Source organism: Belonocnema kinseyi, chromosome 1 (assembly GCF_010883055.1).
Source record: "Belonocnema kinseyi isolate 2016_QV_RU_SX_M_011 chromosome 1, B_treatae_v1, whole genome shotgun sequence".
Lineage (NCBI taxonomy): Eukaryota > Metazoa > Arthropoda > Insecta > Hymenoptera > Cynipidae > Belonocnema > Belonocnema kinseyi.
Genome location: NC_046657.1, coordinates 23380987 through 23399425, shown reverse-complemented (window position 1 = coordinate 23399425; position 18439 = coordinate 23380987). Strand labels below are relative to the sequence as shown.

Sequence of the window (18439 nt, the reverse complement as noted above, 5' to 3'; positions counted from 1 at the left end):
TATTGAATAAATGTTATTAATTTTTTATTGCGGTGAAAGAATATGTATGCCTGATACTTCAAATTTTGACCAAAAACTTTTATACATGTATAAAAAATATTTTGTTTTATAAATGATGTATTATTTTATTAATTTTACCTACCCCCTTTTAAAGAAGTGCATTTAAATACATAATTAGTTTATTTAAATATTTGAAAATCCGAAATGAATTTAAATAAATATTATATAATATAATTTAAAATATTATAAAGTTTAGACTACTTTTTGTGCGAAAATTCAAATATTACACAAATAATTATGTCTGATATAATTGCGAATGAATAGCAAACTATTTGTAATTCAAAAGATTCAAAAAATCCTAATGATTATTATCTTTTACCCAGAAAATTCAGAAAATTAATTTTATTTCACAAACGTTTTGTTTTTCACACTTTCGCCTTGCATTATTTGAATTCTAGACCAACTGCACAGCTGGCGCCGCCGCACGGCGACCGTCAACTCTCATGACAAAAATTTTCCACAGGCCTCCAGAAGAATGGCATGGGGCTACTCTTTTTGGTGATCTCATGTTCCCATACATCGTGGGCGAAAATATATTTTCCTAAATCCAAATTTGGTTCGGGATTAAGAAAACGTGATAAAAACTCGATATTCGTATCCTTCTTGGATAAAATAAATATTTTTTAAAGAAGGTAAGTGTCAAAAATACGGAATTCATTTGAATTTGGTTTGGTATCAAACTAGAAAAAAACTCAAACCTATCGAAAAATAAATTTGGGAAATATTTTTTCGGTACTTGAATCCTCAAAATCAAAATTTAGACTTAATTTTAGTTAATTACATTATTCGGAATAATTTGCTTATTCATAATTCGGCGTAGGACGTGTATATTTTGGAAATTTCGTCTTGATTTAAAGTGAAAGTGAATTACAAGAACATTTGTTATTGCGAAAGACGTTTAACATTTTCAAAACTGAAAATGAGTTAACAATTTTATTTTAAAATACTCCTTGAAGTTAAGTTTTCAAGTTTTTTATTCAATTTTAAGACAAAATAAATGATTAAACTGTTTTAGAAGATATTTTTTAGGTTAGGTTCCGAATACGTGAACTTGTATAATTTAAAAAAGAAATAAAAATAAAACGCAGTAAAATAACGCCATTATAAATTAGTGAAAAATCGGTTGAAAATTTAAGATTCATTTTTTTTAATGAAGGTTAATTATTTCAATTCGTAATTCACTTCTTTGGTTGAAAACTTGAATATTTTGTTAAAAATTGGCATATTTTGTGTAAATTTTGTTTTTTGTGTTGTTGCAATTTATTTTTTATTTAATAATTTATCAATTTTAATTAATTATTCAACTAAATGGTTGAAATTATACATATTTGGTTAAAAAGTTATATATTTTGTCTCTAATGTATATTTTTTGGTTTAAAAATGCAAAAGTTCAGTTAAAAATTAATCTGTTTTAGTTGAAAATAAGTCTGTTTGACTTGAAAGTTATTAATTTGTTATAAATCTTCTATTTTTTGTTTAAAAGTTATTTTTTTCGTAAAAATTTCACCTTTTGTGCTTTTGAGAATTTAACATTTATTTAGAAAAATTATATTTTCAATTCGAAAATTCAAATATTTGGTGAAAAGTTGACCTAATTTTTTTTAATTCATTCTTTTAGTCGAAGAATTTAATTTTGATTAAAAATGATTTTCTTTAGTTGAAAATTTGAATATTTTTTTCAAAATTAGTTCTTTTTGGTTTAAAATTATTTTCTTTTCTAGTCAAAAATTAGGTATTCCAGTTTTGGGTAAATAATTGATATTTGTCAGGTCATAATTTAACTATTTGATTGAAAAATTATCATTTTTGGTGGAAAATAAATTTTTTTTAATTTTTTTTGAAAATTCAACTGTTTGGTTGAAAATTAGTTATTTATTCTTGAAAATTCAGTAATTTTATTGCATTTTTTAAATATTTTGTTTTAAAAGTTTATCTTTTTGTGGAAATTTCATCTTTTTTTTTTTTGTCAAAAATGAAAATTTTTGTTAAAAATTAATCTTCTTTGAATAAAAATTAACTTTTTATTGAAAATTCAGATTTTGATGTTAAAAATCAAACTGTTATATAAAAAATTTGTATTTCGACTCCAAAATTCAACTTGTTTAAAAGTTAACTACTTTCTCCAAAATTCTTTTTCTGAGTTCAAGATTTGAAATTTTAATTAAAAACTTATTTATTTGGTTAAGAATTTAAATATTGTGTTGAACTCTTTTGTCAAAATTAATTTTTTTAAATAAAAATATAACTTCCATTTTTGTTTAAATAATTGATATTTTTTAATAACAATTCAACAATTTGATTCAATTTTATTTTTTTTCCTTTGAAAATTTCTTCTCTTTTTGTGGAAATTGCATCTATTTTTTGTCAAAAATGTCTGGAATTGTCGAGAAATTTTTCCGAGAGCGTGCTTAATTTATTTAAATCATAATTTTGCGATTTCGTTGTAATTTTTTTTTTTTAATTAATTTTTGTTACTTAAATTTGAACTGGTCTATTTTTGGTTAAAAATTGATCGTTTTCATTTAAAAATTCTTTTTTCTTTCTTTTGATAATTTTTTCTTTGTTGAATGCAAATTCTTTTCATTAAAAAAATTTAAACCATTTTTTTTTATTCAAATATTAATTACTAAATTTTTATTTCAAAAATCCCTTTTTTGTGATTAAAATTTAACTACTTGGTTAAAAGTTAAACTCTTTCTTTGAAAATGATTTTTGTTTTTTTTTTTTGCTGAAAATTAAATTTTTTTAAACTGAAGATATAACTATTTCAATGGAATATTCCATAATTTTAGTTGAAAATTCACGTATTTTGTTGAAAATTGTTTATTTTTTTCATTAGAAATTAATCTTCTTGTTTCAAATTTCGTATTTTTAGTTGAACATTCAACTTTTTTAGTTAAAAATTTATCGTTTTAATTGAAAATTCATCTTTTTTTATACAAAATTTGTCGTGAACAATTAATTTTTTAAATGTAAATTAAATTATTATATTTTTTATTGAAAACTGATCAATATTAGTTCAAAATTCAGCTACTCCAGTTAAATATTCATCATTTTAGTTGAAAATTTATCTTTTTGGTTAAAAATAAATTTACATTGTTGAAAGTTAAAAATATTCTTTAAAAAATTTTATCATTTTTGATAAAAAGTTTGTTGTTAAAAATTAATTTTATTATTGAAAATTAATTTGTTCCATTTTTGGTTGAAAATTGACATTTTTCTTTTTTTAATTGAAAATTCATTCTTTGGCTTAAAATTAAACTACTTCAGTTAAATATTCATCATTTTATTTGAAAATTTGTATTTTTGATTAAAAATAAAACTACTTTGTTGAAAGTTCAAAATCTTTTGTTGAAAATTAATCATTTTTAAAAAAAAAATTCTTGTGGAACATTAATTTTTGTAATGAAAATTAAATTATTTCATTTTCGGCTGAAAATTGATTATTTTTAGTTAAAAATTCATTTTGTGGTTGAAAATTCAATTATTGCAGTTAATTATACATCCTTTTAGTTGAAAATGTATCTTTTTGCTTGAAAATAATTCTACTTTGTTACATTTTTTGTTTGACAATTCATAATTTTGGTTTAAAAGTCATCCATTCCAGTTAAAAATTCATAATTTTAGTTTATTTTGGGTGAAAAATTAATTTTTGTAATGAAAATTAAATAATTAGATTTTTTATTGAAAACTGATTAATTTTAGTTCAAAATTCAACTATTTGCTTGAAAATTCATATTTTTTAGTTGAAAATTGATTCTTTGGTTTGAAATTAAACTACTCCAGTTAAATATTCATCATTTTATTTGAAAATTTATCTTTTTGTTTAAAAATAAAACTACTCGTTTGACAGTTAAAAATATTCGGTTAAACAAATTTATTATTTTTAAGCATAAATTTGTCGTGGAAAATTAATTTTATTAATGAAAATTAAATTGTTCCAATTTTGATTGAAATCTGATATATTTTTTAGTTGAAAATTCATTTTGTGGTTAAAAATTCAACTACCCCACTTAAATATTCATCATTTTAATTGAAAATTTATCTTTTTACATGAAAATAAAACTACTTTCTTGAAAGTTAAAAATCTTTTGTTGAAAATTTATCATTTTTGATAAAAAACTTGTTTTGGAAGATTAATTTTTGCCATGAAAATTAAGTTCTTTCATTCTTGGCTGAAAATTGATATTTTTTCGTTGAAAATTTATTTTTCGGTTGAAAATTCAACTACTCCAGTTAAATATTCATCATTTTAGTTGAAATTTTTTTTTGCGTGCAAAATAAAACTATTTCGATGAAAGTTAAAAATATTTGATTATACAAATTTATCATTTATAATAAAAAATTTGTTGTGGAAAATTAATTTTATTAATGAAAATTAAATTATTCCAATTTTGGTGGAAAATTGATTTTTTTAAATTGAAATTTCAACTACTTTAGTTACATATTCATCATTTTTATTGAAAATTTATCTTTTTGGTTGAAAGTAAAATTACTTTGTTGAAAGTTAAAAATCTTTTGATGAGAATTCATCATTTTGGTTTAGGATTCATCAATTTGGATACAAAATTTGTTGTGGGAAAATCAGTTTTTGTAATGAAAATTAAATTATTCCATTTTTGGGTGAAAATTAATCAATTTTAGTTCGAAATTCAAGTATTCGGTTGAAAATTAATGTTTTTTAGTTAAAAATTTATTTTTTGGTTAAAAATTAATTCAATTAATTCAATTGAAAATCCATAATTTTAGTTTTAAATTCATCAGTTTGAATAACAAATTTGTTGTGCAAAATCATTTTTTGTAATGAAAATTAAATTATTTTATTTTTGACTGAAAATTTATATTGATTTCAAATCGTAGATTTCAAATTCTTTATGTCTTACGGTCCAATCGTAAATCGAAAAAATAAATATGAGTCAAAAAAACATGTTCTTCGAAACTCAGATATTTATTTAATAGAAAAAACTCCTATCAAAAATTTATATTTTTTAGTTTAAAATTCATCTTTTGTTTAAAATTCAATTCTTCTAGTTGAATATTCATCGTTTCAATTAAAAATGTGTCTTTTTGCTTGAAAATTGATCACTTTGGATACAAAAATATTTGTAGAAATTTAATTTTTGTAGTGAAAATTAAATTATTACATTTTCGGTTGAAAACTGATCTGTTTTAGCTCAAACTTCAACTATTTGCTTGAAAATTGATATTTTTTAGTTGAAAATTCATTCTTTGGTTTAAAATTAAATTACTACAGTTAAATATTCATCATTTTATTTGAAAAATTATCTTTTTGGTTAAAAGTAAAACTACTCTTTTGACAGTTAAAAATCTTTTGTTGAAAATGTATCATTTTTGATAAAAAAATTTGTTTTGTAAGATCAATTTTTGCCATGAAAATTAAGTTCTTTCATTCTTGGCTAAAAATTGATGTTTTTTCGTTGAAAATGTATTTTGTTGTTGAAAATTCAACTACAAAAGTTAATTATTCATCATTTAAGTTGAAATTTTTTTTTGCGTGAAAATAAATCTACTTTGTTGAAAGTTTCAAATCTTTTGTTTGAAAATTCATCATTCTAGTTTAAAATTAATCTTTTGGGTTAAAAATAAAACTGCTTTGATGAAAGTTAAAAATATTCGTTAAACAAATTTATCATTTATAATCAAAAATTTGTTGTGGAAAATTAATTTTATTAATGAAAATTAAATTATTTCAATTTTGGTGGAAAATTGATTTTTTTTAAATTGAAATTTTAACTACTTTAGTTAAATATTCATTATTTTTATTGAACATTTATCTTTTTGGTTGAAAGTGAAATTACTTTGTTTAAAGTTAAAAATCTTTTGTTGAAAATTCATCATTTTGATTTAGGATTCATCAATTTGGATAAAAAATTTGTTGTGGTAAAATCAGTTTTTGTAATTAAAATTAAATTATTCCATTTTTGGTTGAAAATTAATGTTTTTTAGTTAAAAATTTATTTTTTGGTTAAAAATTAATTCAATTAGTTCAATTGAAAATCCATCATTTTAGTTGTAAATTCATAAGTTTGAATAACAAATTTGTTGTGGAAAATCATTTTTTGTAATGAAAATTAAATTATTTTATTTTCGATTGAAAATTTATATTTTTTAGTTTAAAATTCATCTTTTGTTTAAAATTCAGTTCTTCTAGTTGAATATTCATAGTTTTAATTAAAAATGTGTCTTTTTGGTTGAAAATTTATCACTTTGGATACAAAAATATTTGTAGAAATTTAATTTTTGTAGTGAAAATTAAATTATTACGTTTTCGGTTGAAAACTGATCTGTTTTAGATCAAACTTCAACTATTTAATTGAAAATTGAACTTTATTAGTTTAAAATTCAATTATTTGATTTTTTAACTGAACTTAAATTATTTCATTTTAGTTGAAAATTGATATTTTTATTTTAAAATTCACCTTTTGGTTTGAAATTGAACTATTTCAGTTAAAGATTCATAATTTTATTTGAAAATGCATCAATTTAGTGGAGAATTAATTTTTCTAAATGAAAATTTAACTTTTCCGTTTTTTTTTATTATTGAAAATTGTTCCTTTTTCTTTCAAAGTTCATGTATTTTGTTCAAAAATCGTCTTTGTCGGTAGAAAATTAATTTTCTTGTTTTTTAAAATGTATCTAATTACTTGAAAATTCATCATTTTGGATGAAAAGTTGTATTTATTCTTATGTAAAATTAATTTTTAAACTGAAAATTAAATAATAATTGTATATCATAATCATATATTTTGTTGAAAAATCCTCTCTTGTGGTAGACAATCATTTATCTTTTTATCAACTTTAGTTAAAAATGTAGGAAATTAATTATTATGTTTTTAGTATTATTTAAGTATTTAATTAATTTACACTTCCATAGTATTTACGAAAATCTTGAAAATAGTAATAATAGTTATTAAAAAATATTAATTATACCTAGAAAAAAGAAACAATTTTGTTGAAATTTATTCTTTTTGGTCAGAAATTCAACTCTTTTGTTAAAAATTAATCTGTTTTTTTCACTATTCAACTTTTTTTAAAATGAAACTGTTTGAAAATTTACTTTTTTCTCAAAAATTCATTTTTTTTATTGGAATTTTTGGCGTAAAAATTTAAAAATCTATCAAATCTGAAACAATTAAGTTAAAGACTTAAAAAAAGTTGATTTCCCCTTTTTTTTAAATTTCTTGTTTCTTCTATTTTGAGAAGATTTTGTGTTAACTGTATAACATTTTTTTTCGAATTAATCTTTTTTTCCAGATCAGAAATGTCTGAAGAAATTCCTAAAAAGCTGCAGGCGGAGGTCGAAAAATTCAAGCAAGTGCAAAAAGGTAAAAACATAATTTTCGAATTTTAAATATATTTGTACAAATGTTCAAAAAATTATTTATTAAAAATTTTTAATTGTTCCAAAATAACTCTGTAAACTGTCATAAATTTGAGAAAATCATTTTCAATTGTTTAATTATTAACTTTTTAAATTATGAAATTATTCAGTTTACAATTGTTTAAATAATACAAAATAAAATAATAAAAACAAAAAAAGAAATTAAACGCGTTCGAAGTTGCTAAATTTGGGATAAAAACTGTAAATATAAATTTATTGTTAATTTTTTAAAACTAAATTACAGTTTGAGTGTTGAAAAATATAAGAATAATTTATTTTACAGGACGATTCTGAATCTGTTAAAAATTAAAGAATTTACAGATTTTAAGGTTGAAAACTGAATTTTTTCAATTCGAAAGCCTTAGTAGTTTAAAAATGTTTGACCTCAAAAATGTTTTGATTTCGGAGGGAGGAAATTTTGGTTTTCAATTTTTTTTCTGAATTTAAAGTGGAACTTTTTAAATTTTTTTTTAATTCTTCTGAATTGGAAGAAGCCTTTATTTTTATAATTTTTATTGAGTTGGAAGCGATGAAGCTTTTTTTCTGTATTGAAAAAGGAACATTTTTTCATTTCAAGATTTTCATATATTTGAAGATTCATCTCTTTTTGAAAATGTAACTACATTTTTTTAAACGTTTCTTCACTAAAAATTTAACTATTTGACTGAAAATCCGGTTTTTAAAAGATTTTTAACTCATAATTAAACTATTCTATTTTTGGTTTAAAATTGATCATTTTTATTTAAAAATTAAACTATTTGTTTGAAAATGTATCTACTTTGTGGAAAATTCCTCTCTTTTGTATAAAATCAATCTTTATGATTAAAAATTCACCTTTTTTGCAAGTATATAATTCACCCTTTACATTTTTTGTTGAAAATTGATCTTTTCTTGTTAATCTTCTTTTCAGGAAATTCTTCTATTCGGTTAAAAATTCAAGTATTACAGTTTTAAGTTGAAAATAAAAGTACTCGGTTAAAAATATTTTTTTTATTGCAAATTCATTAATTTAATTAAAAAATTATTTTTTTTTATTAATATATGAGCTATTTCATTTAAAAATTATTTTTCTTTTGATGGAAGGGAATTTTCTGACGAAAATTGAATTATTTTGTTGAAAATTAATTTCTTTTTTGGTTAAACATTTTTATTTATTTGAACTAAAAATGTAACTATTATTCCAGTTAAATATTTCATAATTTTAGTCAAAAATTCATCTTTTTCGTTTAACATTCTTTTTTTTTTGACTGAAAATGAATTTCTTTTTTTTTTTAAATGATTTTTTTGTAAAAATTAATCTTCTTGGCTGAAAATGGATCTTTTTGATCAAAAATGCAATTATTCTAGTTCAAAATTTATCTTTCTCGTTTAAAATTCAACTATTCCATTTAAAGATTGACAATTTTAGTAGAAAATCCGTCACTTTGTTTAAAAATGTAACTATTTTTTGCTTTTGTTTGAAAAGTCGTTTTTTGTGTTGAAAGTAATTTTTTTAATGAAAATTTTAATTATTCCAGTTGAATATTCTATAACGACAAAATAAATTGTTCACAATTAAAGATTTATTAATTTTCATTAATTAATAAATCAATTGATTATTATTAACTAATTATTATTTTCAAATTTAATAAATTTCAGACATTGTTTCAGTCTAAAGTTTGAAATTTTTTAATTAAGAAAAAGATAAATTATTTAATATAAGGAAAAATTTGAGTGTTAATTTAAAATTGTTATTAATAAAACAAATATTTAAAACTAAAAAAAAAACTTTGAGCGTTACAATTTTAATTGTTCAATTTGAAAATGTACAATTTGGAAGTAAAATTGTTGATTTATTATGTATAAATAAATATTGAACACCTGTTATTCCTAGAAAAATTCGAGTAAGTTAAAAAGATATTTAGAAATTCTGAAAAAATGGCCTAATTTAATACAAAATATAGATTTTTCAGATTTTTAATAAAAAATGTAGACGCTTTTTAAGAATTGTGAAAGAATTCGACAGAATAAAAAAAAAAACATTTTCTTAAGATTCCTAGGAAAATTAAAAATGCTTATTTTTAAAAAATTAATTTTAAGGAAATGTTTAAAATTATTTTCAAAATTGTCAAAAAAGAATCTGGAATATTTCAAGGATATTTGAAAAAATTTCTAGAATTTCTGAAAAAGTTTCAAAAGTAATTAAAAGCTCGGTTTTTATTATCTCAAATGGAAAAATTTTTACTTTTAGAGTTCGAATTTTTAAATTTCATTGACCGTGAAAAATGTTTGGGTACCAGGAAATGACCGGGAATTTTTTCCTTCAATTAAAACTGCCATCCTGATTAATTTTATGAACCTAAACTTTAATTATTTAAATTTTTATTGTCAATTCTTTGTTTAGTAAAAATTAATGTTTTGTTGAAAACTCGACTGCATATTATTTCAGTTGAGGATTCATAATTTTAGCTGAAAATTCATTAGTTAGGTTAAAAATTAAACTATTTTTATAAAAATCCCAATTTTTTGTTTAAAATTTATTTTTTCAACTATTTCAACAGCAAATTTTTTATTTTTGGTTGGAAATTGATATTTTTTAGTGGAAAATTTAATTATTTGTTTAAAAATTGATTTATAATGTTGTTTTTTTATTTATTTTGTTTATTTTATTATTTGAAATCGTCCGCCGAATTGCCACCCTGAAATTTGGATTTTTAATTTTTTCTTAATTGGAATAGTGAAATTTTTTTAAAAAGGTTTTTAGTGAGTTAAAAGAGAACAATTTTTGGGTATTAATTTTTTTCAAATATATATTAAGTCGAAATAAAACCGGGAAATGACAGTGAATTTATTTTTCAATCGGGAATTTTACCAAATTTTTAGAACAAAAAATCTGTCCAACTTTGATTTCAACCGTTTTTTTAAATACTTAGATAAATTGTTAAATTTGTTTAAAGACCTAATCAATTAAAAATTAGAAACATTTAAAATCGAAGATTTTCTGCAAAAAAAAAAACATTTTTGCTTGATCAACTATGAATATAAATTAATTCATGATTCTTTAAATTAAATTCTACTTTGAGAAAGGCAATGTCTTATTAGTCAAAAAAATGTGAAACCTCGATTGAAAATTTATAAACTATTTTTAATTTTAAAATAACTTGAAAATAATATTTTAAACCATTTTATTTCAAATTTTTCAATCAGGAAAAAGAACAATTACCTAATGTTTATAAAAAACTAAACCTTGAACGTTACAATTTTAATTTTTCTATTTAAAAATTTTATACTTGCAAGTTAAATTGTTACATTTTGATATATAAATAACAATTGAACACCTATTATTCTTAGAAAAAATCCGAGTAAGTTGAAGAAATTTATAGAAGTTTTGAGCAAATTCAAAATTAATTTAATATTTGAAATTACTTCTAATAATTTCGAACAAAAAAATTCGAAGCTTTTTTAAGAATTTCGAAAGGATTTTAAAGAAATTTATTCAATTTTATAGAGTTAAAACAAAAATTAGGAAAAATTCGAATCAATTTAAAAAATGTTTAAAAGTTTTGAAAAAATTTGTAAAATAATTTAAAATCTAAAAAAAAAGTTCAGGCAATATGCAAATATTTCAAGATTTTAAAATAAAATTTTGAGTCACTTTAAGAATATTTAAACTATTTATAATTAAAATAATTTTTTATTTAACCCTTTGCGGCCTTTTTTCATATCATTTTTTGCGATTTCAAAGTAGTTTTTATTGGATTTTACACAGATTTTTTTTAAATTCATGCTCGCAGGATGATAGAAAATTGAAATTTTTGTGGGAAGGGTCTACATTTTTTAAATAATTTGTCAATACTTATAAACAAAGATAAAAAAAGTCTTTTTTGTTGAAAAAATTCATTATTGAAAAAATTTTCCATTATATACTTATGAAAATAAGTGCTTAAGGGTTTTTGGGGTCTCTGAATACGAATTTGGACTCAGATTTTGAAAATTTAAAATGATGGTTACAAGATGGCCCCCGAAACTTGGAATGTTTTTGGATTTTTTTCTGAAAATTGTCATGCAGAGGTTTTTGGGGTCGCGGATCACGAATCTGAAATCAGTCTTTGAAAATCCAAAATGACGTATTCAATATGGCGGTCAAAATAATAAAGTTTTCTTGATTTAAAAAAAAATTAGTGTACAAGGATTTTTCGAGTCACTGATCACGATTCTGAATTTAGATTTTGAAAATTCAGAAAACTGGTACTAATCCATGTTTTAGGTGAGTAGGCGTATGTTTTTTTCAAACCTCAATATTCGAAATATTTGTCATTTTGAATACAGATTCAAGATCAGCGACCCCCTGCCTTTGCCAACTTTCAAAAAACAATTTAGAAATATTTTGAATTTTCAAAATCTAAGTTCATATTCGTGATCAGAGATACCAAAAACCCCTGAACACCAATTAAAAAAAAAATCCAAATTTTTCCCGCCATATTGGATTCGCCATTTTGAATAAAAATCTGAGTTTGAATTCGTGATGAGCGACTCCAAAAAACCCCTGTATACCAATTCTAAAAAAAATCCAAAAATATTCCAAATTTAAGTCGCAATATTGGATCCACCATTTTGAATTTTCTAAATCTGAATTCAGATTCGTGATCAGTGATCCCAAAAACCCCCGTATACCAATTTTCAGGAAAAAAAATAAAAATATGCCAAACGTTAGCCGCCATATTCGACCCGCAACTTTGAATATTCAAAATCTGAATTCAGATTCGTAATCAGTGACCCCAAAAAACCCTATGTACCAATTTTCATGAACCAATTTTTATAAAAAAATGGAATTGTTCAATTTTTAATGTTTCTTGCTTAAAATGCTTAAATTATATAATTTTGAAAAGTTCTAAATGTAAACTATTGAGCATTTGAATACAACATTTTTTAATAAAAAAAAAACTGTTGTGGCAAAATTTTTGGTATGAGATTTGAATTTATTTAAATTTTCATTTTAATAATTGGAAGGTAGTAGTTTTTTATTTTTAATATTTTCATAGATTTGAAGGTTAGAAATTTTTGTTCTTGTTTTTTTTTCTGAGTTGGAAGAAACCAATTTTTCAAAAACATTTCTATTCACTAAACTGGGGTCAAATTTTTTTTAGACTTTTTTATTATTTAAATGAAGGGAACATTTTTTCCATTTTTTACTGGGTCATCCTATATTTCTAAAAATACAAAAACAAAAACATTTTTTGTTAACTTATAATAAAACCTTTTTTTTATTTTATTTTATTTTTTTTGCTAGATTATCACAAAGCCCTTACCAAGCGGCAACAATTGGATGGTCAATTGAACGAAAACACGACCGTGAAGGAAGAATTGGACCTTTTAAAATCCGGAAACGAGGTTTATAAACTTATAGGTCCCGTTTTGGTTAAACAGGATTTGGAAGAGGCGAAACAAAACGTTGCAAAACGAATGGAGTACATTTCTGCCGAACTGTAAGTAAATTAATAAATCAATTTTTATATTATTCCAAGCCTCGGACTCAACACACTATTGAAACTATTTTTCTAGTATTTCGAAAATAATTTTTTGTTGAAAATTTAAGTTTTTAAAATGAAATTTTAACTTTTTGTTTGAAATTTCGCCATTTCTGATAGTAAATTAATCTTTGTGTTGAAAAATTCAACTTGTTTAGATGAAAATTCAAAGTTTCAGTTGAGAATTCTTGAATTTTGTTAAAAATGCATCGTTTTTGTAATAAATTACTCTTTTTCTTTTAAAAATTCATCTTTTATTTGTTGAAAATTCAACTTTCTGGCTGAGAATTCTTGAATTTCATTGAAAATTCGTATTTTTCGGTAGTAAATGAAACTTTTTTTTAAATGAATCTTTTTTAGTTGAAAGTTTAATATTTATGATTGAGAATTCTTGAATTTTATAGAGTTCGTTATTTTTGTTAGTAATTTAATCGTTTTGTTTAAAAACTCATTTTTTTATTGAAAATTTTAAGTTTTTTCATTGAAATGTATTTCAATTGAAATCAATTTTTTTTTAACTGAAAATTAAACTGTTCTGTTTTTGTTTCAAAATTGATCAGTTTTAGATTAAAATTCAATGACCTGGTTCAAAATTCATCTATTTTATTACAAATTTGTTATTTTTGTTTGAGTTCTATTGTTTTTTTTTTATTATTAAAAATTTTAATATTTTTTGGTTCAAATGTCAACTAATGTATTTTTTGTTCCGATATTTTGTTGATAATTAATTTTTTTATGCTGAAAATTAATTTTTTCATTAAAAATTTAATTATTGCCGTTGCAACTTTAAATATTTTGTTGAAAATTTGTTTCTTGAAAATTAATTTTTTTCTGAAAATATAATTATTCAATATTTGGTTGAAAAATTATATTTTTTCATTAAAAATTTTGACAGTTTTGATAGAAATTAATTTTCTGCATTGAAAATTCATCGTTTTGTTAAAAAATTATATTCTTCGTTTGAAAATTCTTTTTTTTTGTCGAAAATAAATTTTGTTGGTAATTAAATATTTCGATGTAAATTGGTCGTTTTTTTCTATTAAAAATAAATTAAACGAAAATATAACATAGTTTCATTATTGATGAAAAAAAAATATCTTTTTCAGTTGAAAAATGAACCATTTGATTGGAAATTGGTCTTTTTTATAGAAAATTGATCCTTTTGGTTAAAGATTCTTTTTTTTATTATTATTAAGAAGTGATTTATTTGGTTGAAATTTTAGTTAATAATTAATATTTTTTTATTAAAAATTTCAGAATGTGCAAAAATTTAGAGTTAGAAATTGTATATTTATTTTTTATTTTTGTTGAATATTGTTTTTTTTTAACTCCTTCGTTATTTATAATGTGTTCCCTATTTTTTAGCTGAAAACTCAAGTATGTAATAAAAGTTTCAGTTAAAAAATGTTTTTTTTTTAAGATGAAAATTGCTCATTCTATTAGAAAATTCTTGTTCTTGTTTGAAAATTCAATTCTTCATTTAAGTATTGCAGATGCAACTTTAAATATTTTGTTAAAAATTTGTTTCTTGAAAATTAACTTTTTTCTGAAATTCAATATTTGGTTGAAAAATTATATTTTTTAGTTAAAAATTTTGACATTTTTGGGTCAAAAATTAATTTTGTTTTTGTTGATAATTCAAATATTTCGATGAAAATTCGTCATTTTTTTCTATTGAAAATAAATTATATAAAAATTTAACAATTCCATTTTTGATGAAATAATTATCTTTTAAAGTTAAAAAATCAAACATTTGGTTAAAAATTTATATTGTTTCATTGAAAATTCATTTTTGTTGTTGTTAAAGATTCATCTTTTCAAATAAAAAGTGATTTCTGTGAGTTAAAACAGATTTTTTTTTAGTTTAAAATGCATCTTTTTAGAAAAATTTTTTTTTTTCAATGGAAATTTGTCTTTTTAATAGAAAATTCTTCTTCTTGTTTGAAAATTCAGCTATGTAGTTGAAAATCGATGTATTTTGTAAAAAATTCGTATATATTTTTTCTTCCGAATTCATCTTTTTAAATGAAAATTTAATTACTTGGTTGCGAGTTACTCGTTTGTTAAAAATGAATTTTTTTCAAAGTTTTATAATTTTAATTTAAAATTCATCTCCTTGGTTGAAAAATGAACTATATTGTTGAAAATTTGTTGCTTTTTTTTACTGAAAATTTAACTTTTCCAATTGCAACTTTAAATATTTTGTTGCATTTTTTTACAATTAATTTTTACTGAAAATAAACTATTTATTATTTGGTTAAAAATCATCGCTTTTAATTGAAATTTTGACTTTTTTAGTTAAAATTAATATTCTGGGTTGAAAATTAATCTTTTTCTTGAGAATTTAATGTTTCTAGTTAAAGAATAAATAATTTTGGTAGAAAATTCAAGTTTTTGGTTGAAAATTGGTATTTTTTTAGTTGAAAATTTAACTTTGTTGTTAAAAATTCATATACATTTTTTCAATCATGTTTCTAGTTTAAAAATTAATTTTTTTTTGCTAAAAAATTTAAGCATGGCAATTATATATTGATAAATTTAGTAATTATTTCATATTTTTGATTGGAAATAAAAACTACTTGGTTAAAATTTAAAATAATTTTTTTTTTTTAATCTTTCTTAAAAAAAATCTGTTTTTTTTTTGGTGTGGCCAAATAATATTTTTTAGTTGAAAATTTAACTGTTCCATTTTTGGTTGAGAACTGATATTTTTTTCTTAAAAATGCGGCTATTTGTTTGAAAATTCCACTGTTTGATTGAGAATTAATGTATTCTTTTAAAAAGTCGTCTTTTTGGAAACAAAATTTTATCTTTTTAGTTGATAATTCAACTATTTGGTTAAAAATTTATCTATCTTTTCGAAAATCCAAATTTCTACATAAAAAATTAGAAATTTAAAGCGTTTTAAATTTAACATAGTTTAAACTATTTTGTGAAAAACCCGTTTTTTGTTTTGTTTTCTTAAGAATTAGATTTTGAACAGAAAGTGAAAGAATTAAATTTTTTTTAAATTTATCTACTTTATGAAAAATCCGCCTTTTTTTATAAAATCAATTTTTATGTTTGAAAATAATTCAACTTTTTTGGTGTAAAATTGAAGTATGTATTCCACTTAAATAATTATCATTTAAGTTGAAAAGTCATCAGTTTGGTTGAAAATTAATTTATTCAAATAAAAATTTAACTGTAATTTTTGGTTGAAAAATGACCTTTTCTTGTTCAAAATTCAACAACTTGGATAAAAATGTGTCTTTTTTAAATTGAAAATTCAACTGTTTCTTTAAAATCCACATATTTTGTTAAAAATCGATTTTTTTAGAAAATTATCTTCTTTGCAAGTTAATCTTCTTGTTTAAAAATTCTTCTTTTCGGTTGAAAATTCAGGTATTCCAGTTAAATATGTATCATTTTAGTTGAAAATTCATCTTTTAGTTTCAAATAACATTAAATGGTTGAAAGTTTAACTCAGATGTTAAAAAGAAATTCTTGTTTTTAAAAATTATTATTTATTTGAATTATTTTAGTTAAAAATTCTTCTTTTTAGTTGAAATCCTTTCTTGAAAATTACTGTTTTTTTTTTATTAAAGATTTGTAATTTTAATTAAACATTCATTTCTTTGGTTAAACAATGAACTTTTCTTTTTTTTTTGGTTGAAAATAATTTTTTTCTTAAACTAAAAATACTATTCCAGTTAAGTATTCCATAATTTCATAAATTTAGCAATATTTTGAAAATATAACTATCATTCCAGTTGAATATTCTATAATTCTAGTTAAAAATTCATCTCTTTGAATTTTAGTTGAATATTCATTACTTAGGTTGAAAATTATTTTTTTTTTACTGAAAGTTTAACCATTCCATTTTTTCTTACAAATTTATATTATTTTTTAATTCTAAATTTTTTTTTAATTTTTAGTTTAAATGGAAAGCCTGCGTTAAATAAACAAAAATTTTGATAATTTCTAGACTAAAGAATAAATTTAAAAATTTAAATAATTGAGAAAAAAAATTTTGTTCGCAGAAAACGTACAGACGAGTTGATTTCAACTCTGGATAAAAAACAGGAGACTCATCGCGAGACTTTGGAGAAGTTGCAACAATCGTTTCAACAGGCGCAGAGGAAAGTAAAGGCGTAAATCTAAATTTTATTTTTAAAAAAATTTTAATTTCTTGTTATACAACCTTTAGTAATGCAGCTCCTTTGAATTTCATCTCATTTTTACAATAAATAAGAGTTATTTATTAACTAAATTGAGTGTTTTTAATTTTATAAACTTTAGGGATCCTTGGTAATTATTTAAAAACAAGAAAATAATTTTACCCTCTTCCAGCTCCGAAAAAAATCTCCGTTTCCAACTAGATATAAATGTTAAAAATATATATTTTTTAATCCCACTTTTAATTAAACAAAATTTGAATACGAAATTTGCTCCTTTCCAAATCAGTAAAAATGTTAAAAATAAAGAATTATCCTTCTTCCAATCCATAAAATATTGAAATTCACAAATTCCTATTTTTCAACTCGAATCAAATGTTAAGAAGAAAAAATAACCAAAAGCTGGCAAATTTCAACTCTATAAAAATTTTTAAAATAAAATTTCCCTCTTCCAATTAAAAAAATATATTTTTTAACAGTATTTTCCCTTTCTAACTGAACAAAAATATTTTTAAAAAAATCTCTCTTCAAGTTTATAAAATAATTGGGGAAAAAAATCTTTGAAATTGATTAAAAATGTTAAAAGGAAAAAATGGCCACTGCCCGTTCATAAAAAAAAAGAAAGTAAAGCGAAAAAGAACATTTATCGTGTGAAAAATGTTTTCGACAAAAAATAACTCTTTCAAACGTAATATTTGCAGGGACAATATTTTTGGGGTCTCTGAATCCAACTGGTCGCTGAATCTAAATATAAAATTGGATTTTCAAATTTCAAAACGGCCGATATGGATAAAGGTTTGTGTTAGTTAGTTTTTCGGGGTCACTGATTTCAAATTTGATAATGGATTTTTAAAAATTCAATATGGCGGACATGAAATATTACAAATCTTCGGATCTAAAAAAAATTGACGATACTTGAGTTTTGGGGTCGCTGATTTCAAATCTGTCGAATTTTAAAAATTCATTATGGTGGATATAAAATATTAAAAATCTTCGGACCTGAAAAAAATTGACTATAGTTGAGTTTTGGGGTCGCTGATTTCAAATCTGTTAGATTTTCAACATTCAATATGGCGGACATGAAATATTAAAAATCTTCGAATCAGGAAAAAATTGACGATACTTGAGTTTTGGAGTCGCTGATTTCAAATCTGTCGAATTTTAAAAATTCATTATGGCGGACATGAAATATTAAAAATCTTCGGACCTGAAAAAAATTGACGATACTTGAGTTTTGGGGTCGCTGATTTCAAATCTGTTGGATTTTCAAAATTCAATATGGCGGACATGAAATATTAAAAATCTTCGGACCT

At 21.5% G+C, this 18439-nt stretch overlaps 1 protein-coding gene across 1 annotated transcript; it reads left to right on the top strand.

Annotated features, from left to right (window-relative positions):
• The first annotated feature begins 554 nt into the window (after positions 1-554).
• Positions 555-17206, top strand: LOC117169885 (prefoldin subunit 6). The gene is made up of 4 exons (XM_033356397.1): positions 555-692; positions 7336-7406; positions 12732-12927; positions 16992-17206. The coding sequence occupies exons 2-4, from the start codon at positions 7343-7345 to the stop codon at positions 17104-17106; spliced, it is 375 nt and encodes a 124-aa protein (XP_033212288.1). The 5' UTR covers positions 555-692; positions 7336-7342; the 3' UTR covers positions 17107-17206.
• Positions 17207-18439: the final 1233 nt, after the last annotated feature.